This window comes from Pteropus vampyrus, unplaced genomic scaffold (assembly GCF_000151845.1).
Source record: "Pteropus vampyrus isolate Shadow unplaced genomic scaffold, Pvam_2.0 Scaffold215, whole genome shotgun sequence".
Lineage (NCBI taxonomy): Eukaryota > Metazoa > Chordata > Mammalia > Chiroptera > Pteropodidae > Pteropus > Pteropus vampyrus.
In genome coordinates, this window is record NW_011888996.1 from 2,850,644 (window position 1) to 2,877,996 (window position 27,353).

A 27,353-nucleotide genomic window follows, 5' to 3' on the forward strand; every position below is an offset into this window, starting at 1 on the left:
ACTCCAGCAGCACTGTAGAGGGTGGATGAGACTAGGGATAGGGATTTGGGTGGAGGAGCTGGAGAGAGGACTTGTGGTTGGATGGCTTTAAGGGAGACCCTGGAAATAACCCATGATACATAGGACACGATAGGAGCCTGAATTATGGGCGTGTGGCTGGAGGGCAGGCCCTGGGATTTAGTACATCTTCCTGGAGGGCAAAATCAACATGATTCAGTGGTTGATTGGAAGATGGGTGGTGCGAAAGGGGGCTGCTTGTAGATTAGCTCCTAAAGGTCTAGCTTGGGTCGAGGAGCTAAGCTGAAAGAGAGCCAGAACCAGTCTGACTTACCACTGCTGCGTTCCCAAATTCTAGAAAATCGTTTGGCACATAACAGATGCTCAGTAAAAATATTTGAGCGAATGACTTAATGAACAGTAAATATATGAATGAATGAATGAATGAATGAATGAATGAATGAATAAGAGAATGAACTCAGAATTGTGGCATCTTTCAGCTAGCTGGGGAATACAGGAGGAGAGTGAATGCAGTGGGCAAGATGGGTTTAATCTTGGATAAATTCAGTTTGGGGGCCCTCAGGACTTCCCCGGAGCAGAGTCCGAGGGAAAAGTTTCAGTCCCAGGGGGAAAAGTCAGGGCTAAAAGATAGATATTTTGGGATCGCCGATGTGTACATGGTAGTGGGAACTAACCAAAAGTGAAAAAGGAGAACCAGGACTTGGTCATGGCTTGAGGAGCATCCGTGAGGAGCGGTTAGACTTTGCAGCGTGGAGACATTTTTTTTTTAATTTTTTGTATTTCTATTTTTCAATTCAATATTTCGTTATTTTCAGGTGTACAGTGTAGTGCTTAGACATATAATTTACAAAGTGATCTGATTAGGGGACAGTCTCTTGGGTGGTTTTCTCTGTTGAATGACAGGCCGCTTTCATACCTGTTCATCTCTTTTTACAGCTGGCAAGAAAAGTCCGAGAGGATGTTGTTACCTAGGCCCTACTGTCCACATAACAAATAATGTATAGTATCTTCTATTTTAAGACCTGGCGAGAAATTTTCTCAAGAGCTAGAGTATTTTTCCATTTTCCCTTCCGTGAGAAGGTGTTAATTGTACTTTTTGACAGCAAATCTTAACCAAAATAAATGTAGGGACAGTCTAAAAATATAAGATTAATCATGATATAAGGGATTGGCAGAATGAATGTATGTTATTTTATAACTTTGAATCATCTAGTATATTCTAGCCTAATTTAAGATAATTTGGCATTTTCTACCAAACACTTGTATAGAGGAAAATGGTTGTAGGAGGAATACCTCATACTTAAAATGGCTCACATTTATTTATTTTCTAAAGCTTCTTATAGGGAGACCCAGTAGACTCTCCTAGAAGAGTAGGGTTGTTTGTCTTGAATTATTTTCTTCCACTTTAGGATTTAAACCGGAAGAGAAGTGAATTGCTGGTGCCTGGGTCACAGCTTGTTTTAGGTCCCCATGAATCCAAGATACCTCTACTTTTGATTCAGCAGCCGGGAAAAGTGACTGGTGATGACCGACGAGGCTGGGGAGGTGGCTGGGATGTCCTCCTACCAAAGGGCTGGGGCATGGCTTTCTGGATCCCATTGGTAAGTTCCTTTTTGATTTTAAGAGTTGCAGCGTTTAAAATACATTCTTAATAAATACTAAGGGCTGAAAACATTCCAGACTTTATGCACAATTTAGAAACTGAGTGCTCTTTTTCTGCCCTTAGAGCTATAGTTCTGATACAAGATACTTTATAAAGTCCCTGGAACTAGGTTTTTATTTATAGGGGTTGTAGTGACATAGTGTTTATTTCTGAGATTTTAAAAGTGGCCTGAGTTTTGTATAGTAGTGGCAACAAAATATAGAGTTTGTTTGTTTGTTTTGTCACGAGGAAATTTATTAAAATTGAAAAGCAATTTTTATAATTTTCTAATTTTTATAGATATATAGAATATATTTTTGTTTTTTAAGTGCTGGCCACATTTTTATTAATTGAAGCTAAATATTTCATTAAAATCTAATGTGTGAGGGTTTTTTTGGTAAGTTTAAATATTTCGAGCTAGAGAGTATTAAAGACATGTGAGGCTGTTAAATCCATGCAGATAATTATTTTTAGCGGTTATGTTAGTGCAAGGGACATTCAGCTAATCATTTAGGAGTAATAAAAGTAATTCAGATTTTTAAATTGTGAAATGTTTCAAGCATACAAAAAGTATAGATATTAATATAATGAACGTCTGTGTATCCTTCATCCACCATCCAGCTTAAGAAATAAAACATTATACGTTCATTGGAAGCACTCTGTGTCCTTTCAATTCCATTTCCCTCCCTCCTTCTAAAAGAATCACTGTTCTTGTTTTTGGTGTTTGTCATTATCACGCATGTTTTTATAGCTTTCTCTTTTTCTTTTTTTCCTTTTTTAAATTTTTTTTTATTATGGTGACACTGTTTAACGAAGTTTCAGATTTTATAGCTTTTTAAAGTATGTTTGTATCCCAAAACAAAATAACTATATTTGATGTATTTTTAAATTTCATATACTTCAATGTACATATGCTTTTGCAACTTGGTATATTCACTTAACGTTGAGATTTTTCCCTGTTGACTGATGAAGCTCTAGTTCATTCATTTTTACCATCGTATGGTAACCCATTGTAGGTTTTCCCACAATGCATTTATCTATTTTCTTTTCAATGGGCATTTAGATTGTTTCCCATATTCCCCATATAAACAAACAATTTCACTTTAAGTTGGTTATTGATAAGATCTGTTTGACATGTCTTTTAGATCTATCGAGGTGCAAGAGTTGGAGGATTAAAAGAGGCTATAGTGCATTCTCAGTATAAAAGGTCACCTTACATCCCAGGAGATTTCCCAGACTGCCCCGCAGGAGTTCTCTTTGCTGAAGAGCAAGCCCAGAATCTTCTTGAGAAGTACAAAAGGTAAGAAACTGGCTTCTCCAGTTTGATAATGTCTTAAGAGGAAGAGAAGTGCCTAGTCATACTGGTCAATAATGTTTAGAATGGCTTTCGTAACTCTTACCATATAGTGTGGAGTTTTCAGAGGCTTTTCTTTGAGTTCAGCATTACCGAGACATAACTAAGTCAGAAGATTGTCTTATATCTGGCTTTTATAGGCCCATCCGGGCTACAGACTCTTCTCTTGGTCATTTGCTTACATCAATAATGATGTATACCTGAACTAGAGACGTGAGTTTTAGGTGCTTGTTAGTAGATTCTCAGTCATCCCCCTCAGAATGGTGTTTTTTATAACTGGTTATAGAGGTAATACATATTAATGGAAATGCATAAAAATACTTTATAAATTGGTGTATTCCTTCCATCCAAAGACATAAGCGCTGTCATTACATTTAGGTTTCTCTGTATCTACACTTTTTTCCTTGCTGTTCCCTCCCCCCATTGGGGGAGTGGCCAGTGAGGAGCTTTATTTCCTTTATACTGTGAAGTACATGCTAACATTGGGAAACCTGTATTTCCCGCTAAACGTAGGCTCCCGGAAGTACAGAAAGTCTTTTGCTTGTTGTAGCATCTGCAGTACTAGCCAGTGCCTGGCACACAGTGGGCTTAATAACAGTTATTTGTTGACCAATGAATGAGTGAATAATTGAATGTTGTAGTTCCTTGACTCTGAGCTCCACAATTGTGCTTTCCTGTTCACTCTGCAATCACAGAGACAGGCAGTGCCTGGTTTTCCAACTGTTAAATGATGGGTGAATGACTGAATGAGTAAGTGAATGAATGGGCTATGTTCCTGGATTGTTAACTTGAGGGCAGTGATCCTGTGTTGTATGTCCTTGTGCCTCCTATAATATTTAGCTGAGGGTCTTCTATGTGTTCATTAAATTGTAATAGACAATAATATTTATTTCCCACCCTTTAGACATTTTTATGCATACAAATTTTTTATGATACAAATTTTTTCGAAAGAATATTATACATAGTAGTTCGAAACCAGCTTTTTTCATTTAATAATACATTATTAAGTGTTTTCCCATATCAATAAATATGACTCTTAACCAAGTGTTTGTGAACTTTTCTGTAAAGGACTAGATGATAGCTGTTTTTGGCTTTATGGGCCCTTTGGTTTCCATGACAACTGTTCTACTTTGCCATTGTGGTGTAAAAAGCAGCCACAGATACATAAACAAATGAACATGGCTGTGTTCCAGTCTCACTCTATTTATGGATGCTCAAATTCGAATGTCGTATAATTTTCACATGCCATAAAATATTCTTTTGTTTGTTTTCAGTCATTTAAAAATGTAAAAAAAACCATCCTTAGTTCATGGGTCATACATGGGCCAGGTTGGGCTTGTGAGTCATAGTTAGCCAACTCTTGCTTGAAATATAACTGAGTGGCTGTACAGGACTCCAGTATGGATGCATTACAATTTACCAGTGGCTCTTTAGATAATTTCTGAATTTTTGCTATGTACTTCTCTGAACAGTTTTCCATATGTATCTTTATGTATTTGTCTGGATTTATTCATTTAGCGCGTCTGTTTAGAGCCTATTATGTGTCAAACACCTTTCTAAGTGCTGACACTATAGCGGGGAAGGCAGACAAAATCTGTTTTTGCCATCATTGAGCTATATTTTTATTAAAATATAATTAACATACAATATTATGTTAGTTTCAGGTGTACAACATAGTTATTCAGCATTTATATACCTTATGAAGTGATCACCACAATAAGTCTAGTCACCATCAGTCACTGAACAGAGTTATTATAATATTGATTACATTCCCTGTGCTGTACATTGCATCCTGTGATTGACTTATTTTATAACTGGAAGTTTTGTACTTCTTATTCCCTTTCTCCTTTTCATCCTTCCCTCACCCCTTCCCTCTGGAAACCATCAGTTTGTTCTCTGTATCTGTGAGTCTGTTTCCAGTATTTTTTTGTTTGTTCATTTGTTTTGTGGTTAGGTTCGACTTTTAAGTGAAATTATATGGTCTTTGCCTTTGTCTGATTTATTTCACTCAGCATAATTCTCTCCAGTCAATCCAAGTTGTTGCAAATTGCAAGATTTCATTCTTTTTGATGACTGAGTAGTATTCCATTATGTGTATGTGTGTGTGCATGTGCATGCATGTGTGCACACACCACTTCTTTATTCATTCATCTATCGATGGACACCTGGGTTGCTTCCATATCTTGGCTATTATAAATAATGCTACAGTGACCATAAGGGTGCATGTATCTTTTTGAATTAGTGTTTTTGGTTTGTTTTTTTTTTCAAGTGCCCAGAAGTGGGTCATATGGTAGTTCTATTTTAAAATTTTGAGGAATCTCCATACTGTTTTCCATAGTAGTTGTACCAATTTGCAACCTCATCAACAATACATGAAAGTTCCTTTTTTCCACATTCTTGCCAACACTGATTTATTGTCCTTTTGATAATAGCCATTCTGACAGGTGTGAGGTGATATCTCACTGTGGTTTTGATTTGCATTTTTCTGATGATTAGTGACATTGAGCATCTTTTCATGAGTTTGTTGTCCGTCTGTATGTCCCCTGGAGAACTATTCAGGTCCTGTGCCCATTTTTTAATTGGATTTTTCTGATGTTGAGTTGAATGGTTTCTTTATATATTTTGATATTAGCCCCTTATAAGATATATCATTTACAAAGATATTTTCCTATTCAATGGGTTGCTTCTTTGTTTTGTTAATGGTTTCCTTCGCTGTGAAATGAGCTTACATTCTTGGTGGAAGCACATGTGTCCAAGCTGGTGGGAAGGATCCAGGAGAGCAGAGGGAGGCTAAAATTGCAAGAGCAAAGTCCTAGAGTTAGAAGACTAGGTGACATCCAGGGCAGAACATTTTGCTGTTCATCCCCCAATCAGTCCAACAATCCATCTTATTTTTGATGCATTTCAAAGTAAGGCATTGAATAGGATCAGGCTCAGTCCTCTCATTTTAATAGGCTGGAAGGCTTACTCTGAAATGTGAACACAGATTTTGGGAGGTTAGACTCTGGTGGAGAGGTTCAGTCGTACTTGGTGACCATTTTCTCTGTAAAAAAGAGCAAGATTATAATAGCTAAGAATAAGAAAGGGAGAGAGGCTGTCGGAGATTTGAGGAGAAGAATCAAAGTAAACAGTTTTCTGGGAGGGTAGAAGATAGAACCGACTGGAGAGATGGGAGAGATTCGTAAGAAATGGAAGCAAGTCCACGCGAGTATCGTCAAGACCATTCACGACCGTCGTGTACGCTTCCCCAGCTGTGTTCTGCCAGTCAGGTGCTGCCATGGGATAGATGGCAGTTAGGAAGTAACCAGAGCGGGCTCTGCCCGGTATATGTGAGGAACCGTGGCATCTAAGCTTGTAAGGAGAGAGATGTGAGAACGGTGGGGAGCGGTGAGGAAGTGGTAAACCATGAGGAGGTTCCAGTGGTCGAGGGATTGTTTTGGAGGAGAGTTAAGTGGTCTGGAAAAATAGAAGGCATCACTCTGAGTGAAGGATACTTGAAATTGAGATTTTAAGGTGGAGCAGGTATTAGCAGTGACCAAAACGAAGGTGTGGCCAAGAGAGTGGGTGGTCGAGGTGGGGTGAAATGAAAGATGTGAAATGAGGATTTGAAGTTTCTGATAGGCCAGGGTGTTAGAAGGGTGATATGTTAGCTGCTGAAGCCACTGAGAATGACAGGAGCGTGACGGAGGGGAAGACAGTGGGGCAGGGGAATGGGGGCTGCCTGAGAAGTGGATGGAGGACCTGGCTGAAGAGGGAGAGCCAGTGGTTTATCTGGTGGCAGTGTGCTTCAGGGAGGCCGGAAGAGGAAGAAGAATGGTCTGGGGCATCAAGAGGACATCTGCCGCGTCCAGGCCCGTGGGACGTGCAAAGAAACAGATGTCGCCTGAGAGGAGCTGTAGGGGAAAAGAAGCATAGACCTTAGGCTAAATCCCATAAATAAGATTTCTGGTTTAGATAAAAAGATGCACACTTTAAGGATTGGTATTCTATTGACAGATCGCTGTTAGGATTTCACCTGTGATTATGAGGGTGCTCGTTCTGCTTCCCTCTCACTAACAGGATATTACCAATCTTCTAATATTGACAGAATTGGTAGGTGAAAAATGGCATGTTATTGTCGTAATTTTTTTTGTTAGCTAACTAGTGAGATTGGATATTTTTAAGTGTCTTATCTCTGAGTGAGGAAGTGCCCTGAAGTGTTTCACCAGCTGCCTTTCTTGGGAGGTCAGAACAGTTTGGTGTCCTGGGGCACAGCACATGGTGAGAAGAAAACGGAAGGGAGGTGGGGTCTGTCCCAGAGGAGACCATCAGTCTGAGGACACCATCCTCCAGCCCAGAATGGCCAGCAGGCAGGCCGCTCCCCACCTCTTGGGGTCAGTAAGTACCAGAGCAGACCCTGCGTCTCACTGGCTCACAATATTTCTCAGAGGGTCTCCCCAAGTCATGCATTGCAGAAAAAGTCAATTGGCATCACCTTTGTGGAGGGCAATTTAGAAATATCTGTCACAATTGAAAATGCTAATAATACTCTGCCTTCTCAGTTCTACTCCCAGGAATTTATCCTGTGGATGTACTTGTGCTTGTGCAACAGGTTCAAGGTTATTCATTGCAGCATTGTTTGCAGCATTGTGAAACCCTGAAAATAACCAGTGTCCTGCAGTGGAGGACGATCTAAATAAACTAGGGTGTAGTCATACGGTGGGATAAGATATGCAGCCTTTTACTAAAGAATGAGGATCTCTTGACATACTAATATAAATGATCTCCAAGATGTTTCATTAAGTGAAAAAAGTGAAGCTTGGCAAGAAATAATGTATCTGGTATGCTACCATTGTGTAAAAATAGGGTAAAAAAATGAAAGAAATATGTACATATCTGCCTATATGTGCATAAAATGTCTCCGGAAGGATATATGAGAATCCGAGGATGATGTTGCGTCTTTGGAGGGCAGCTGGGTCACTGCAGGTCAAGAACGAGAGAAAACCTTCACCGTCACACCTTTTGTACCTTTTGAACTGAGAACCCTGTAAATGTGCAGGGACATCATTGCACAACTCCGGAGATACCATTTACAGATTTCCAGCAATGGCGCTCCCCAGAGTTATGCAGTGGCCACATGGGGCTACTTCCTAGATGCGTTATCAAAGTAAAAACCAAAGAAAACAAAAAAGCTTGGCCAGTGGAGTTGGTTATTCTTTATCATATTTCTTAGAAAACTTTTCTTTGTATGTTTTTAAAATAGAGATGTAGTACAATGGCCATAATTGTTTTAGTTATCCAGTGCTAAATCGTTAAAAATTGGCTTTCCTCTTTGGTTTTCATTAGACGTCCACCTGCAAAACGGCCCAACTATGTTAAGCTTGGCACTCTGGCACCTTTCTGTTGTCCCTGGGAGCAGCTAACTCAAGACTGGGAATCAAGAGTCCAGGCCCAAGAGGAGTCGTCCGTAGCTTCCTCTCCAAGCAGTGAGGAGAGTGACCTGAGGGGAGACAGGGTGCCTTGTCCTCCCACGCCTGAGAAAACTCATCAGGTGTCTGATGAAGCGGGCACATCCCTACATGACTCCAGCAAGCCTGAAGGAGCAATGGACACAGAGTGTCCAGCCCAGGCGGGGACTGAGTGGGAAATGAACCAAGATGCCACCAGCAGTCTCCTCTGCGTTCTTAGGTGAGTACACATGACTTCCAGATGTGTTTTCGCTTGTCCGTTTTAATAAAGACCCAGCTATAAGGTGTTAAAGTTATCGTTGTTCCTTTATGCAAAGCCCAAGTGAATTTATGGACTTTCATAGAGGACTCAGGGAAATAGCTAAACCACATTTGATTTGGGGCGTGATACTAAGTGATGAAATGATTTGAGATATTGTCATCCATAAGCCTAAACCAAGGCAGCTTTTTTTATGACCTATTTCATTTTTCTGTGACCTATTTCATTCTTTGCTCACAAAGCAGTACCTTCACACGTGTCCTCTCTGCGGACTCTCAGCAAGCGTTCGTTACTTTAAATCACTAAATTAGATTTCTTCTCATTCCTTTTGAATGATCTCAATTTGTGGCCAGTTAGGTACCGATTCCTTGTAAAACTGTCCTATCATAGGGGCTACCATGTAAAATGTGTCCTACTCTCAATGCCCTGCAGGCTGTTAGATTTTGCTTATCAGTTGTCCGGTGCTCAGTGCTCTCTTTTTGAAAAAATGCTTATCCCTCTTGCCTTATACTTGTTTTTTTTTTTTTTTTGTATAATAACCTCATAATTTCATATCCTTTTTTACTTTTCATATAACCCCCTTAGAGCTTCTTTTCTAATCAAAATATCATCTCTTTAGTCCTCTCACTGTGATTATAGCATTAGATTCTATCTCACTTTATTTTCCTCTGCCTTCAATTTCTTAAGCATTTAGTCTTTCTGTCTCAGAATAGTAGACACATAAAAAGAAAAATATGATTAAAAATACATTAATGTATATTTTTAATTTTTTTAAAAAAATTAGTTCTGATCCTTGTCCGCACAGAGTATTAAAAACTCAAATTAACTCTAGCAATGCCTAATCATCTAATTGCATATTTTCTCCTGAAACAACATATTCTCAAATGCATGTCTCCAATTTCATGCAGGAATAGAACGTCCTTGAAGCTGCTGTCAGCCTGGTGTGGGCCCATTTCAGGTGACAGTCGGGCAGCCCGGCGAGCTCCCGGGAGAGGACAGCAAGAACTGACCAGAGAGGCCTGCCTGTCCGTCTTGGACCGCTTCCCCAGGGCCCTGGTGTGGGTTGGCCTGTCGCTGCTCAGGAAGGGCAGCCCCGAGCCACACACCATGATCTGTGTCCCAGCCAAAGAAGACTTCCTGCAGCTCAGTCGGGATCAGCTCTACTGTGGGCCCCAGGAACCCAAGCACAGCGACCCATTCAAGAGCAAGATCCGGAAACAGAAAGAGAAGAAGAAAATAGAGAAGAGGCAGAACCAAGGGCGTGCTGTGTCTGAGGGCCTGGCAGAGGAGGACCCCACAGCTGGACCCCGAGCTCCAACCCTGGGCTTGTGGTCAGGCCCTCTCCCCAATGTGACTTCTCACTGCTCCAGAGTTCTCCTTGGCTATGTCACACAGGGAGATTTTTCTATGGCTGTTGGCTGTGGAGAAGCCCTGGGGTTTGTTAGTTTGACAGGCTTGCTGGATATGCTATCCAGCCAGCCAGCAGCAGAGAGGGGCCTAGTATTACTGAGGCCTCCTGCCTCTCTGCAGTATCGATTTGCGAGAATTGCTATTGAGGTGTGAAGGCCGGTTTACATCCTTGCAGGGTATAGATGGTAATTGTGCTTGCCAAGTCCCACAATTGGAGAATTTGGTTTTTACTGTCTCTGTTTCAAAATATCATGTGAAATTTCTTGGAAATGAGAATTTAAAAAATTACATATTCTGCAAATGGATGAAATGTTTACATTCCAGTAATCTCATTGATTTCCGTTTTTCTGTGTTTTTGCCGTAGTACTTTAAAATTATTTTGCATATATAGCCAAAAGCTTTTCTGTTACGATTTCTTGGTCTGTATAATTCTTGCTGAAAATAGTTAGAAGCTCTACATTTTTTCATTCCCTTTTTTTTTTTATAGGAGCAAAGGGCTGTCAGGTCTTTTTGAAAAACCTCGTAGTTGTGTAACAAGCAATGATGGTTGTTTAATGATCTGATTGTTGCAGAAGAGGAAATGACTACAGACTGGCCTTTGAACATGAAACGTCTGGGCCACACTCTGTTCTCTGCTGGAATCAGCACGCCTAACACTTCCCACCGTGCAGAAGGCCATCGTGGAGGATGCATCGCCGCCTCTTCTCAGGCAGGCTCGGTTTCTGGCAAGCGTGGCGGGGTGGGATTAGAGTGGGGAGCTGTGATTTTGTCACCCCCGTCCGTCCTCTTTGTTGTAGGTCAGCACGTGATCCTAGGAGTTACTTAATTCTTCTGCGCTTTTCGTTTATGCAAAAAATTTCTCAAAGCCATAGAGGAGCATTTCTCAAAGTATGTTCTATGAAATGTTTTAATCTAAAGAAAAAAGAAAAAGCGATTGTAAGGTCAGATTGATTTGGAAATCTCTGGGTTAAATATAGTTAAGCATTTCTCTTTGAAGGTCTTCTAGAACCTTCCATGTGATAATGTACATTGTGAATCTCCAGGAAGTGAATAATAGTCTACAGTATTTTCTGAAACTTTTTGATCCCAAATCTCCTTTTGCAGGGAACACCTTGTCGGACCAGTTCTTAGGAACAAATTTGGGAAATGTGACTATACAGTGCAATACTTACCTCTGCACAGTGAAAACTAAAGTGACAAACTGCCTTTAAACATTAATGCCATCACATTGTCCACCTGACATTTTGAGCAGGGTCCCCTAGCAAGAGTGGGGTCATCACTGCTTTTTTCCACTTCCAGAGAAACTAGGTGCTCTTTAACTTTCGGTTGCTATGTATGTCTCATGCCCTCAGTCCCTTATTTCTTGCCATAAATTTCTAGCAGAGCTTGAGTGGGATTTTTTAAAAATTTAATTATACAGTTAGGCACTATTTACTATAAATGCATTGTATTTTTGCAGTAGCGTCTGGCAATAAATACCTTTGGGGGTGATGAGTTGGGGAGAGATACAGCAAGTATTACAGAAGCCAATGGAATGTCTGATGTTTTTCCTCTCACCATGCCTCTAAATGTATTGGTGTCCAACCCAAATGAGACTGAAAAAACCAGTATAACTTAGTGGTGTCTATAAACAAAATAAATTAAAATGTCACCTGATGTTCGGTTGTGAATATTTATTGGAGCATTCCTCATTTGTTTTCTAGGCTCCAAGCCACTTCATCTGTGGCCTAGCTTGCTTGATGACAGAAGTCTGAGCATGCTGTGAGTCACCAAGCCGCGTTTGGTATAGCACCCTGCCTGTGGCCTGCTGCCTGCCCTCATTACCAGGGACAGGGCACAATTACTTTGCTTTGTGGTGGCAGGTCAAAGACCTATGCGCTAAAAGACTAAACTAGCATTTCTCTAAATGTATTTCTGGGAGTACTGATCCCTGAGATGTTTCCTGGAAAAAAGTGTTCCAGACCTAAATAAATTTTGGGAAAGCTGTAGACTGTATCTTCCTGTTGCAGATTCACTGTGAACGTTACTGTAGCCAAGGCCCTGCAGACACCTGTAGGAGGGAAATCTGTTTCACAGGTGCCCCCTCCCACCTTTTCTTTTTCGTATAGCCGTTCTCCAGAGAGCACTAGTTTCAAGGAATATACAGGGATGTGTTTATTTTGATCCCACTAGATGCCTGCTGAGCTGTCATATAAGTACATATGGCCCTGTCCTCTTGCAGAGGGGCTGAGATTTCAGAGTTCATCAAACCAGGAAAGTGCCCTAAAAGTCAAGAGTTGTGAGCTGAACACCCTGAGATCTGAGATGTGTATGGAACAGAATTGATTCTGTGTGATTATGCTTTTTTTACATTACAGAAGTAATATTTTTATATTAATGATTCATATTCATTTTCAAAAAGTTAGAAAATGCAGATGAGCAACAGAAATAACAAAACTTAAATCATCTGGATTTCACCATGCAGTTGTAACTAACTGCTGTGCCTTTCTGGTATGTAACCTATGCTTTGAGATAATGTCAGTAGTTTCCTAAGAAAAACAGCTTCAGTATTTGCTCGTGTAGAAACCTGTGCGGTACCTGTGAGGCAGAAGCGCCTGTTGCCAACCGTTGTGGAGCTGGATCAGTGGGAACCTGAATGTTTGTTTTCCTTTCATCAGAAACAGGAAGCTGGTGCATTGTGGCATTGTCTTGCTTACTACATGTCTTTCTCCCCAGCCAGCAGGAAGTGGGGTGGGCAGTTGATGGCTGGGTGGACTCCGTAATAGCCTTAACTGGTCTATCCGTGGCCTGGGGAGCATAGAAGCTTGGTCCAGGACTGGGCTGCCTCACAGATGATACAAGATAACACAGACTAGCAACTGCGAGTCAGTTGGAGCAGCAACCCCAGTTACACAGTGATTACGTGCACCCCTGACCACAGAAGACCATAGGTGCTGTTGTTTCTTTGATGACATTGGCTTTTTATCGCTGGCTGCACATGAGAATCACCTGACAGCCCAAGCCTCCTTCCAGAAAGAAATCTGGGGTTGGCCCCAAGCATCACATTTCTTAGACGCTGCCAGCCCATTCTGATGTACAACTTGGGCTGGAGACTGTGTCTTAGGAGGTCTGGCTCTTAGGACCCCCTGCACCTTGAGAAAAGAGCATGAATGAGTAATGAGGCTGTGGGAACCTTACAAGCATTGTGCCGTTAGCAGGCCCAGCCTACAGGCTCTGTTGGCGGCATTGTGAAGCAGCCAGGTGGGAACATAATGAGAGCATGCTGTCGAGGGTCGGGCAGCCCAGAGCGGGGCTCCCCCCCGGGGCAGCGACCTGGTCTTGAAAACGAAAACAGCCTGTATAATCTTCACTTCTTGGGAGTGTAAAATGAGGTCTTTTTCTGTTTGTTTTCTCTTGGGGAGTATCCTTCCGGATCAGCTAGTCTTAAACTTGGCTGCACATGGGAATCACCTGGGGAGCTTTCACTGCCCTGGAGCCTGGTTTAACTGGGTCAGGGGTGTGGCCTGGACATTGGGATTCTTAAGAGCTCACAGATGACTTGCAGCCAGGGTTGAGAGCCACTGTTCTGGATGGTCATATGAGGTTCCAATGTCATTAGCCAGGGATGCAGAAACTTCTCAGTCATGGGGAACCATGCAGGGAAGGAGCAGATGTCGGCTGTCTTGAGTGGGGCACATAGCTGTCATTGATGGATGTCCCTCGATAGGGTCCTGTTGAATCTGAGCAAACAGCCAAGTTCACATAATGGCATTTCCCTTCTCCCCCTTTTTAAAAATTAACAGAAAGAAATCTAACTATGAGAGGTGAACACAGTGTAAATATATATAATATATATATGCCTTACTGTTAAAGAGTACAGCTGAAACTTATTGGATTTCATTAACCAATGCCACCATAAAAAATAAATTAATTTAAAAAACCTTAAAAACAATTAATGCTTAGCCAGGTTCTGTTCTGGAAGAGCCCCCGACCTTCTGCTTGCGAGCATGGAACTCGCCCACCTCCTCGCACTGGTCTCGGCCTCTCTCGCTGTGTCCTGAACACGCTGGTCTTCCGGTTCCGTGAATGACTAGCCGAGCTCTGGCTGCCCCATGATTTGACACGAGCTGTGCTCTGCCTTCAGGGAATGTCCTCTTGCCCCTGCCCACGCTTTCTGCACACACGTCCCCTCTCATCCCATCCTTCTGAGCTTGACTTTATATTCCTCAGAGGCCTCCTGCCTACATTATTTTCGATCACACAAGGAGTTTGTTTCCTGATGATGTCACAATATGTAATAATTCTCTTGTTTAGTTGTTTATTATCTACTCCATTAGGCTGGGAGCCTCTTGATTTCTGTTGCACCTCAGATCCTAGCACAGTGCCTAACCCACAAATATATTGTCGAATATATTTTTGTTGATGCATTAATTAAAGAGGGTGTTTGTATTAAATTGTACAATGCTGTTTTAGCACAGGCATATGGTCTAATGCACAAGTTAGCCACTAGGTGGTGCCAAGACCTCATAAGAAAACAGCCACTCTGGAAAAAGCATCAGAACTAAAATAATTCAGCGGTGTCTGTCACTGGAATAGTGGAGTTTACGAGGTTACAGATCAATTAATATTCCCTCTCTTGGGGCAGACCCATCCTACCAAAATCTTAGTTTGGAAAGGCTCTGAGTTTTAAAGAGGGGACTAGAGAAGAAAACTTGAAAAGCTCCTATCTAATGAACGAATGCCATCCACATCATCCCCAGTAAGTTTGCCCTCTCATCACGAGCTGATGACAAGGAGCTCATTACTTCACCTGGAGCTGCCATCGCCCCCTCGGCAGCATGCTGATGGGCGAACTGCCTCGTTAGCTTCATCCTTACCTCAGATAACATTGGGAACCAGCCTTTTATTTGGGGAAGTCAATTATCGACCTTTTTGCTCTTCTCCAGGCTAAAACCTCATTTCTTTAGCTTTCCTTCTCTCATTTCCAACATCTCATGGAAGACCTTAAATTAATTTTTGGACAAGTCATAATTTGTTCTCAGAACAACCCTGTACAGCTGCATGAGCCTTGGGCAGGGGCTGCTGGCTTTAGGGAGGGGCGGGAATGTCCTGGATCACTGGGCCCTCTCTGAAGTCTCCAGCCTCTTCTTCCCTTGCTCTGTAGCCCCTACTACTTGAGGCATGCGTGAGCTTGGTTTTCCTCAAAAGCAGAGCCTGGACAGTTTACATGCAGGTGGTTTATTTTCAGAAGTGACCTAAGGGAACAGGAGTGTGGAGAATGGGCAGAGTGAACTGGGGAAGGAGTGAAAGCCAATCCAAGCACGTATTATTCAACTGGGGACAAGTGAGTGCTCCCGGTGCATGGTGCATGGGGGCAGGTGACTGCACCTCCAAGTTGTCCACGTGAGGCCCAGAAGAGGGAAATCTATTTACTAGCTCTCATTCCTGCTGGTCAAGGGTCGCCCCCTGGAGAGTTCATTGCCTTGTACCTCCAGGTTTGCTAGAAAACTGAATCTGCCCCGAGGGGATTCCACGGAAGGAAGGCCAGCTGAGAAGCCGGAAGAGCGCAGAAACAAGGTGCAGCTAAGGCCAGGTGCGGTTGGGTTACACCGGTTCCCAGCAGGTGGCTGCAGTAAGTACACCGAGGGAATGTGAAACCGGAAAAGCGATGTCTAGCACTCAGGCCCCAGGAGACAGGGTGACTATTCCCTGTTGCAGCTTTTGAGGAGCCAAGGGACGTGGGAGGTGCAGGAAGCGTCAGGGGTGCTTGATGAGCACTCGGAAATGAGTGCCGGCAGTTGGTGTGCGGATTCCAACGTACACCCTTCTGAAGTTGGGAGCGGCGATGGCCCAGCCACCCAGCAAGCTCTTGGGCCGGGGAGTCTGCGGAGCGGGCCTTCCTCCCTTTTTGGGCACTGCTTGGCACAGCTCGGAACACTGCCCATTGCGCGCCTGCAATGGTCATCAGGAAACAAGTCTCAAGCCTGTTGTCTGGCAAGAAAGTAATCCCGTGGAGATGTTGGCTGGCTCCGGGCGGCCTCCCCACCGTCCTGCGCAAAAGCGTCCAGCTTCCTCTGCTCACCCCCAACCCCCACATCTTTTCCTCTCCCAACTCAGCAGTTCCCCTCTCGGCTGGACCCGTTTTATCTGTTTTCTCAGTAAAATGAGGCAGATTGGAGAACAGTGTTGCTACTTAACGTGCGGTGCGGTCCGGGAACCAGCGGGCATCGGCCTTAGTAAAGCAGGTTCTTGGGCCACACACAGGCCTCCTGCTGGAGTCTGCGTTTGAACGAGGTCCCTGGGGCATTCCTATCCGTGGGGTTGCTGCGGAAGCAGGGGACTAAGCAGTGGTTCCTGAACCTGGTTATCATCAGAAGCATCTGGGGCGCTTTCAAAAAACAAATTTCCCAGCACCTGTGGCGTGGCCCTGAAATCTGTCATTTTTATTAAGCTTCGCTCGTGATGCCAGCACAGGCCATTCGTGGGATGGTGTCTGGCCATCACCGGGATAAGCGTCTTTGGTTTTTTTCTACTTCTAAAATTCCGATATTTTTGCCACTGACTTTTTACAAATTTAGTGTCACTCTTTTTGGGTATTATGAATTAGCGGGATCTAAGTTTTTTCTTTTTCTTTTTTCTTTTTTTAAACAGGACTAGTTTCTGGCTGCTGAATATTTTGGGCAGGAACTTGCCTTTCTTCCAACATCTAATAGATGTTCCTCTAAGTAACTTGTGGGTACTTTGCCAGGGCCTGCAAGCTCCCATGGCCTTGCACTTTGGGGACACTCCGGTGGTGCCTGGGATGGCATTTTGCCTCAGCCCCTCAGCCGTTAGGCGCTGAGGGATGTGTCTGAGATGCTGAGTCCTGCCTCCCTGGTGTTGCTGTTGAGAGATGGAGCCCAAGCATCTACAGAGAGAAGTGTCTGTTTGCATTTGGTCTCACCAAGCATCTTAAATGGCCCTGGGTCAGTCCTGTCCACCGCTATCACGCCTGCACGAGCCTGAGCAGCCTTTGAGAAAGCAGCTCCCATCCTTTGCCCTGGAAGGCTTGGCCAGGGCATCTGTGGTGGCATCCAGCCACATGAGGGGATGAAAGCTGAGTGCTTTGAAGTGAGAGGAGGGAGGCCCAAGACCTCAGAGTAGCCTTAGAAGGCCCTCCTGGAACTTGAGCTCTTATGCAAAGCCTAAATACCTCATGCTAGAAAAATGCCTTCGAGTAGCTGTTTTCTGCCTGTCAGTGGCTCTTAGAGCTATCCCTTTGAAACAGAGAGAAGGTAGAAATTGTTGCTTACCAAGGGCAGAGCTTGGCTCCCCAAAAAGCTTGTCACTCATTCAGGTGAACACACTGGGGGTGAGGTGCCCTCCCCCCAACCCCCCACTGGGAAGGAGGTGGCAGCCAAGGGGAAGCTGGCCTTCAGCAGGGGCCCGATGAAGGTTGGGGTTTTGTCTTTTTCTGGGCCAGCATCACACAAACAGAGGGCTCTACTCTTCCCCACCCTACTCAGAGGCCAGAGGCGAGCGCAGCTGTGGGCTGGGTGTTTGCCACATTCCCGGGCCGAATCGAACACTCTGCAGGCCTGACAGGGAGTGGAGAGCGAGAGGAGGGGAGCATTGTAACCAGGGAGTCAAGCCAGAAGCAGGGGCAGCTAGGGAGCCCCAGACCCAGCAGGGCGCCCCCTCATCACAGTCACTAGTAGTTCCTCAGCATGTATCTCCCTGCGGTTTGAAAAAAATTAGTTTACCAGTTTAACCTGTGGAATGGATTTTCGGTTTTCAACCACTTCATTCAGTCATTCGTAATAATAAAGAGGGAACACTGAGCATTCACCGTACACAAGGCTTTGCGTGCAATATTCCATGTAATATTTACAACCACACTCTTATTGTCTTCGCTTTACAGAAGAGAAAACAGGTTTAGAGAGGGTCGGTAATTTGCTGGAAAGACACAGATTTGGGGTTTGGGCCTAAGGCAGCTGACTTTGAGCCTGAGCTCATAACCGCAGCCCGTGCTGTGCTTCTCCCGTTCAACCGTTCCGGCCGTCAGAGGCGTGTTGGTGGTTCTTCGCCAGGCACAGGAGGGCTACGCACACGAATACAAACATGAATCAGGTGTGGACGTGTCCTTAAGCAGTTCAAGGTCAACAACTTGCTGTGTTGGTGCCACATGAAGAGTGTTGAGGATTTTGGCATGTGGTCTGGCACAGGTCTCTAGTCTTTCCCATTCTGCTGTTTTCCTCAGAAGGATGGCCCTGGAGTCTTAATAGATTGATTTCGTTTGCTTTTCTCCCTTTTTAATTTTGCCCTGATATGCCGCTGTTACTTACCATTTGGGCACCACCCAAAACCATTCATCTTGCCATCATCAGGCGTTTATGAAAGTCCACAATTACGTCTCCCAGTTGGCCCGCTCATGTTTAAAACACCGGCCAAAAGCAAAACAAAATACACAGTCACCCCTCCACCCAGGAAGGAGTGGGTACACTGCATAGCATTTTCTTTCTGACCCTGGAGCGGCCGTCACGAAGCGCTCGTCCTTTCCTCCCGCTCGGCCCAGTGTTGGTCTTCCAAGCCTCCACTTATTTGATGTAATGGGCCTGGCTCCCCAGCCGGCATCACTCTGAGCCTGCTACTCCCCGGCCGCTCATGCGGGCCTCTTTGGACACAGTTATTCAGTCTCAAGGAGGATTAGTGCTAATCTCCTATTCATGTGATTGAGTCAAGAGTTATTCTTTCCATCTGTCACCCCTCAGGCCAGAGTTCTATGTCCTTTCTTCCTCCTACCAAGAGGTCAAATGGTGACAACCTCCGCCCAGGGACATGTGCTGGGTGACTGTTAGTCAACTTTCCCACAGGGCACAGCCTGGTGAGTGACAGATTGGGAGCTGACTGGCCCTGAGCAGGCATCTTGTCTGACCCCCTCCCTACTTTTGCCAAGAAGACAACTGAGCCCCAGACAGGGGAAGTCATGCGTTCAAAGTCACCCAGTCACACAGCTGCTTCATAACAGAGCCAGCACCAGAACCGAGGTCTCCTGAGGAGCCAGGTGCTTCTCAGGACAAACTCTGAGTAAAGCTTTTTTCAGAAAAAGTCTAAAATCCACAGAGAAGGAGAGCAGGTAGCAATGCTGTGTTTGAGTTCTGCATCTCCTCTTTCTTCCTCTCTTTTGATCTTACCAGCTTTTCTTTGGCAATTCTGCCCTCCCCATGTCTTCTTTCAGGGAGCTGCCTGGAGTGCTGACGAGAACGAGAAGGCTTGGCTTCAAGTCCTGTCATGCCCTTGCCGAAAGACCCTGGACAAGTCACTAAAGCAATCTGGCCCTCAGTATTCTTTTCAATAAAATGAGAATCATATTAATGCCCACCTCAGTATCTTGAAGCATGACTGAAGTAGAGTAATGGACGCATCAGTGCTTTGCATTTATATTTGTTGTATACTCGCTATATGCCACTCACGAGCCTTAGCTTATTTTATATAGATTATGTCTTTTAATCCTTACAAAGATTCCATGAGTTACATAATTTGCACTTTATATATAGAGAAACTCAGGCTCAGTGATATGAGGGAACTGCCCGGAGTCACACAACTGGCTAAGATCAAACCCACATCTGTCAGCATCCTTAACCAACCTTCTGGGGACTCACAGCGACCTCCCTGTAATGGGCTCTTAGCAAACAGGGGCTTACGGTGGTACTAAAGGCCAAAATAACCATGGTCAAAGCGTTGCCTGTCCACTCTCAGAGGCTTCATAGGGGGCAGGGAGTGTGCCTGAGGACGACCAGCTCAGGATCACTTCCTTAAAACTGCGGGAATGAGAGGTGATCTTAAAGGGAGAACAGGGGCTCCTCCACGCAGACCGCGACGGTGCAGTTTCCAAACACGGCCGCGAGGAGGCGCCATGGACCGCCGCGGGAGCCCGCAGAGGTCCCAGGGAGAGGAGCCGCAGTTGGGTCCGGGACTGCTGGGGATGGTTGGATTTCGGGAGATTCAGGAAAGCGACCGCAGCGCCGGAACCGGATAAGGTTTATGTTCCTGTCGATTCCACAGACGTTTGTGGAGCTCTAGCCACAGACCAGGCCCTAGGCTTGAGGAAGCCAGGGGCATATATGACCAGGTCTGTCCCTCTCTGTCCCGTAGGAACCCATAGTCCAGCTGGGAGAAGGGATTCAAAATTAATACGAAGAAAGCAGGACAGCTTTTTATGGCCTTAAAAAAAATTAAAACTTGCATTTACTAAGAGCAATTGAGAACTTCATGCTTTTTCAGACCCTTACCCATCCCTGACTGCTCACCACGGCGACCTATCCCCAACAGAAAGTGGAGTCTGAGAATTCGAAGGCTAAGATGCAGGTTCTAAGGACCCGTGAAGGGCCCTGTCACTAAGCACTTCCCACCATTCACAATCACTCTCCCTCCTTTCCTCCGGGGCAGGCTCCTGCCTCATTCACCTGGGCAAGCTTTAGCTCTTCAAAACATTGCCCATTCTACCTTCTTTAAAAAATCACTTTTCTCGAATCCTCCAGAATTAACCACTTCCTCCTCTGTATTGTGTACCCTCAAATAATTGGACATTTACCACGTCGTGTAGTAATCTATTTACACATCTGCCCTGCTAAACTAAAAGGTCCCTGAGGGCAGTGTCCCTGCGCTGGTGTTGGTAGCACTTGGCGCAGTGCCAGGCAGATAAACCGTGATCTTTAGGCACTTGTTAATTTAAATGAGTTCCTTGAGAGAGAATGCACTGGATTTTTAAGTTATTACCTAATTCAGTCCTAACAACATCCTGTGCACTTGGTATTACCTGCCTTATTTTATAGATGAGGCGATGGAAGAGAGAAACCCTGAAATCTCAATGGCTTAACACACCAGAAGTTACATCACACAGTCCGATCTGAGCTGGACAGCATCCTTCCACCTTGAAGCTACTTCGAATGGCTGTTTTAGTCTACCTATAACAAAGTACTGCAGAGTGGGCGACTGAAACAATACACGTTTATTTCTCACAGTTCTGGTGGCTTGGAAGTCCAAGGTCAGGGTGCCCGCGGATTTGGTTCCTGGTGAGGACTCTCTTCCTGGCTTGCAGACGGCCACCTTCTTGCTGCATTCTCACATGGGGGCGGGGAGGAAACAGAGTGTACTCTAGTCTCTCTCTCTCTTCTTATAAGGACATGAATTCCACCACGAGCCCACTCTCATGGCCTAATCATCTCACAAAGGCCCCACCTCCAAACACCATCACATTGGGGAATAGGGCTTCAGCATATGGATTTGGAGGGGACACATTTAGTCCATTAACAGCTGCCAGTACATGGGCACATGGGCTTCCCTGCATCAGAAGTCACTTCTGTTCACGATTCGTTGGCCAAAACTAGCTATGATGCCCCAACATAAAGGCAAAGGGAGAAGCGTGAAAACACATGCATGTAGCACTATCAAATCTGCTGCAGAAGCATGGGTGTGTGTGTGTACGTACACATCTACATACATGTACACATATCCCCAACATATGCACACATGAGTGTACACACGAGTGTGCACACCCATGACTCATGTTCCAAAACAAGTACTACATGTGAAACAATCCACACAGACACAGAGAGTTTGCAGAACCTCCTGTGTCTGAAAAGGGGAGATGTGTGCAAAGTAATCTGTGTGCTGGGAAATTAAAAATCTGTATTTCTTAGGACTTTTATCCCCCGCCATTGTTTAGAAATATTACGCTTAGTACTTAAAAAAAAAAAAAGACAATATTTTAGGAGAAAATTTGAAGAGCTGCAGGCGAAAGCAAGGATGGCACAGAGAGATGATAAGGCTCCCTCTGTTCCTGAGGATAATAGGGTTCTGGGGACAAGCCGTTCTCGGCGGTTTACAGAGGGAGCAGCAAGACGTGATCTTTGTGAGGCGTGGTTTGCTGGTTTGCTCACAGACTATTGTTTCATTTCTTATAACTCTTTTGCATATATATAGAAACGGGAGAGGCAGGGATGGGGGACTACACCTATGGCCTTACCCGCTTGCACTGCGTCTGCACGTGGGCGTTAATGGCTGGCACGGAGGTTGAAAGCAGCTCCAGGGAGGTTACCCGATGGCATTCTGACAGTACAGAGACTGGAGGTGACATGTCTTTGTGGGAATTAAGATATCTGAGCCAATTATAACAATAAACATGCCTTAAAAGGAAAAAAAAGGAGAGAAACAAAGGCATTAAGCCCTCCGAGTTGATTGATCTCTCCTCCCCGTCCTGGGGAGGCCAGGAGTGAGAGTCTGAGACACAAAGACGCTCTTCCGCTGAGGCCTTTCTGGCCCTGCTCAGGCCACAATGAGACCCCCCAGAGCTTCGGATTTCACTCCAACAACTCAACCCAGTTTGATATACATTCCTGATCCAGAGTGACCGCTGGCGACCCGGCCCCCCTCGGGGGCTCAGAACACAAAGTCCTCTGGGTTTCTGCCTGCAGGGAGCTTGAGGTTTGGCAGGAGAGGGAACACAGACACTTTAATAATTGTAAGGCAAAGAGGAAGGCAGGGGTCCTGCAGAGGGCTGTGCTGCATGTGCGTGCACGTGTGTACGCGTGCGTGTCTCTGTGTGCGTGGGGCGGGGGAGGTGTATGAGGAGTGATTAGGAGTCGGACCAGGCCTTGAGACACAGACAGGACTTGGCCCTCTGACTTGGAAGAGCGCAGACTGACGCACACAGGAGCTCGCCCAGATCGCAGCTGCCTCCAGAAGGGCCGTCTGTGAAAAGGTTGAGGAGGAGGCTGGAGCCAGGCATGGCCGTCTGCATGCCGAAACATTTGACTTCCCTCGGCCATCAGAAGCCCCACGTCGGCACCCATTTAGGAAGCTGCGTGTTGCAGCGGGGCCCTGGCCGACAGGAGTAGGGAAGGATGGACAAGACGGCAGTTGAGAGAGGTGCGCATGGCCTCGGGGACAGGGGCTTGTCCCGGTGGGGTCTGCCCTAATCCCCAGGCAACCACTGCGCAGGGCAACTGCCTGAACTGGAAGGAAACCACGATCATTAGCAGCAGCCGGCATGACCGTTCGCTGTGTGTCTTCCTCATGCCAGGAACTCCATCAAGCGCTTCCCGCGTGGAGTCTGGATTCAATAGCCCAGCTCAGCCCCAGCACAGGCCTTGCGCTCTTTAGTCACCGTTGCCTTGTCTGTAAAATGGCAACTATTGGTTGCCGTGTCAGGCAGTTGGTTTCTGAGCCTCACTGTTGGCCACAAAGCTTGCCACCTGCACGTGCCACCCTGTCGGGTGTGATGCGGGTGAGTGACGTAGTGACGTAGTGACATAGTGAGGGTGAAACTAGCGATTGGCACCTGGGGACTCCCTGGAGTACGTTCTCTTAGGGACAGCTCGTCTGCATTCCCCGCCCACGCCACCCCACCCCCAATCTCTATGACTAAACCCTAACACCCAGTGTGATGTTGTTTGGGAAGTGATTAGGGTCACATGATGCCCTGGGGGTGGGGCCCTGATGAGGGGCTCAGTGCCCTCCCAAGAAGAGACACCAGCGATCTCTGGGGCTCGCTCTCCATGCTTGCACAAAGGGGAGGTCACGTGAGCACACACGCGATGGCAGCTGCCTACGAGCCAAGAGAAGAGGCCTCAGAATGAAACCGACATCACTGGACCTGGATTTTGGGCCTCCCAACCTCCAGAACTGGGAGAAATAAGTTTCTGTTGCGTAAGCCGCCCGGTTCATGTTATGTGATGGCAGCCCATGCAGACTAAGACCGTTAACTAAATTAACCTTTGAATTCCCATGTTAGTATCATTACCCTCTTTTTCTAAATGAAAACTGAGGCAAAGAGAGTTCAAGTGATAAGATCTGGGTGACACAGCAATGCAAACCCTACTTTTAACCCAGGCTTGGAACCAGAGACCCGTGGTCAAAGACTTGATGTCACAAAGGACACTGCAGTGATTGATTTCCAGGAGCTCACTGTGAACTTCACCTCTGGAATTCCCACCTCTCCACACTGAACCAAGGCTGGCCTGGATGAATCAGCTGGTGGAAGTGATGGTGGATGACTTCCAAGGCCAGGTTAGAAAGCCATTGCCGCTTCTGCTTTGGTCCTTGGATCACTTGCCTGGGAGGAAACCAGCTGCCAGGCCAGAAGCAGACACAAGCAGTGCCATGGAGAGGCCCACATGGGCAGGAACAGATACCCTAGGCCAGCGACTAGCACCAATTTGCCAGTCAAGTGTGTGAGCTTCTTTGGAAGTGGAGCCTCCAGTCTCAGACAAGCTTTCAGATACTTGCAGTCTTAACTGGTACCCAACTGTAACTTCACCTGGGACTCTGAGCCAGAGCTGCCCAGCCAGGCCACTCCTGAATTCCTGCCCCTCAGAAATGATGAGAGATAATCAATGGTTGTTGGTGTTTACGTCTTTTAAGTTTTAAAATGTTTCGTTATGCAGCATTAGCTAACTTATACATACAGTAGAATTTCAGACATCGAGACTCTTGCTAAAATTAAGCTGCCCACTCTTAGAGTAAGGCCAGTGCCGTGTGGCCTGGGAGCATTTTAAAATCATCCGGCTGCCACAAGGGCTCCGTGTTGTTGCCCTGCGGCAGCCCCGTCCTCCATTGGCCTTGGTGTCTTTGCACACTTTCCATGCCCGGTGTCACCACCCTTGCTCTGCGCCTGCCCATCACTCAGCATTGCTGGCTGGCAGCATCCTGCCTCAGCTCGCAGCCGGCTGGCTGGGTGAGGAACACAAAGCAACTGTTGATTTTCCTTCCCTTCTTATTCTCCCTTTAGAGTCTCAGGCATGGGCCATGATCGGGAATAAAGGATAAAGATAGACGGGATTTTCTGCTTGAGATCAGAAGGCAGAACTGCACATGCTAAAGCATTTTAAATATCTTCCAAGAGAAATAAGCTTGTGTTGCTCCTACGTTGGCCTGAGCAACAGAACCTACTCTGCCAGATAGCAAGGACCCTGGAGGCAGGGACTATGTGACCATTCTCCCTTTCTCTTGTTCATTTGTTCGTTCATTCATTCATTCATTCATTCATTCAACAATGGAAGCACTAGCTGCCAGGCATGGCGATGAGCACTGGAGACGTATCAGGAACAGAACACACAATGATCCTTGCCCTTAGCAACCTGATATCTGCTCGAGGAGGTAGACAATAACCAAAATAAACAAAATAGGTTCAGTCGAATGTTTGATAGCAAGAGGCACTATGAAGAAAACAAACGGGGAGAGGCAAGGAGCAAGTGTCAGGACACGGCTCTGGTTTCAGGGAGTCAGGAAGGCTTGCTGGGCGAAGGCCTGAGCGGGGAGAGCTGAGTCCTGTGATTCCTAGGGAAAGAAAGTTCTAGGCAGAGGAGCCATCAGTATGCGCTCTGAAGTGGGAGAATCCAGGAATTTTCAAGAGACAGCAAAAAGCCTGTGTGTCTGGAGCAGCATGAACAGCACAGGAGTAGTAGGGACTGAGGTCACAGGTGAGGCAGGAAGGGGAAGTTCCAGTCCCCATCTGCTCATGCAGGGCCTCCAGCCCTTCCCTCCCGAGGGGGCCTCGGGTGGAGTATTTATGCCCCAGGCCCTTGGCGAGGGCTGCAGGCACGTGGGTACTCTTGTCTCCAATCCCAGACATGCACCTCCAAGGAGCCACTTGGAGGAGCGTCACCACTGCTTTGCTGCTGGAGCTCCACATGGAAGCGCTGGGGCAGGTGCTCTTAAGTCCATGTTCCCGGGACCTGGGGAAGAGCAGGTTCTAGGCAGGCACAGCAAAGAGGCCGTCTCCCACTGCCTGTGACACCGTTGGCACAAGCCACACTGCTGTGAGACCCAGGCAGCGCGGTCTCTCCACCAGGCAGCAGCCCCAGGGCGTGGCTCTCATGGGTCTGAGCGCTCACATCCAGGAGCCAGGATTCTCCGCTGCTCACTCCAGTCCTCCTTTCGCCCAGTACGAACTCTACCCTTCTTTTTTGATACAAAAAGAGCTTGATCTTGGGGGGAGGGGAAAGAGATGGAGGGCTGTCAACGCCAGCCAGGTCCGAGGGCCCGTGCCAGCCAGTCCAATGCCCCGGGATGCTGGCACTTGTCCTTGGCATTACTGACCCGAGACCCTGTCCACTCTCTTCTCCTCCTGTCACATTCCTGTCCCCAAGACTGGTTTGCAGCTCCTGGAAGGTGGCTACTGGGTCCTATTCTCCTCTATATGCCCCTTCCTGTTTCTTCAGCACCTACTACAGTGTTTGCCTGCGGTGGACCTTCAGTTTAATATTTAATGTCTGTGCCATGTCATAGGATACTTGCTCGCTTCTGGATTTAGCTGGAGACAAATTTTGTCTGATAGTCTTGGATGTTCTCTTCTCGTGCTTGTGATTTGCACGTACATAGGCTATGTGTATGCTGATGACAACAGTCTCTGTCTCTCTTTCCTAAGCAGTTTTTGAGCTGGGCTGTTACCCTTGCAGCTGTGACTTGGTCTCCTTAAGCATTGTTTTCTTCTTTATTTCTCGGACCTCATCTGACATAAATCTTCAAGCCCTCCACCCCTCCCTGAGCTAGTAGATGACTCACGAAGCCCCGTGCTTGAGAATGAACAGGCTGTCCCCATTCCCCGACCTCCGCCTTCTGCAACCCAGCACTCTCCAGTGATGATGAACCTTTGCTGCAATGACAGGTCAGAGTCTAGTCCTGGGTTGGCGACGTTATTAAAAACAGCTTTAGTAATGCTCCGAGCAGTGAGCCCGCCTGTCCAGCAATGGTTCGTCATAGTCATAAAGCTAACTGGACCATCAGGGGTCAGCTAATCTCTGCTTTTAGGCACAACCACACCTACGTCATTCCAGATAGAAGGAATTATCTTTTATTTGTTGTTATTTTTTTAAGGACCTCCAGAGAGAACTCAGCCTCCTCTGGAAATCCACTCTGGTGATGCAATGTTCCCTAGCCCATGTTGAACCGTGTGTGTGATGTGAACGCTCCAGGGTTCCTACAGTTACTTCTGCCTCCACCACTTGCCCCCCTCCCCGCCCCCGACCCCACTCCACAGGCACAGGATCTGAGGCAACAGCAGTGGAGGAGTGCAGAGAAGGTGGGAGCAACGTGGGGTGTGAGAAGGCTGCACACTTCAATGCTGGGATTCAAATCCACCTACCCCTGGCTCACTCTGTGAACTGAGGAAGGCTGATTAGTCTCCCTGAGCCCCAGCCCCCTCAACTGTGACGGGGAATAGTCATGGTTACTTTGCATGTTGTGAGGCTTGGAGATAATATA

The 27,353-nt window shown here is 46.0% G+C and overlaps 1 protein-coding gene across 1 annotated transcript in view; it reads left to right on the top strand.

Moving 5' to 3' along the window:
• POP1 (POP1 homolog, ribonuclease P/MRP subunit) overlaps nt 1-11,786 on the top strand; it is a 33,091-nt gene extending 21,305 nt beyond the window's left edge. Inside the window, exons 14-17 of the mRNA XM_023538218.1 lie at nt 1,428-1,619; nt 2,806-2,960; nt 8,340-8,681; nt 9,629-11,786. Of these exons, the coding sequence (XP_023393986.1) occupies nt 1,428-1,619; nt 2,806-2,960; nt 8,340-8,681; nt 9,629-10,283 (1,344 nt within the window). The 3' untranslated portion in view covers nt 10,284-11,786. The remainder of the gene's footprint in view (nt 1-1,427; nt 1,620-2,805; nt 2,961-8,339; nt 8,682-9,628) is intronic.
• The last annotated feature ends 15,567 nt before the right edge of the window (nt 11,787-27,353 follow it).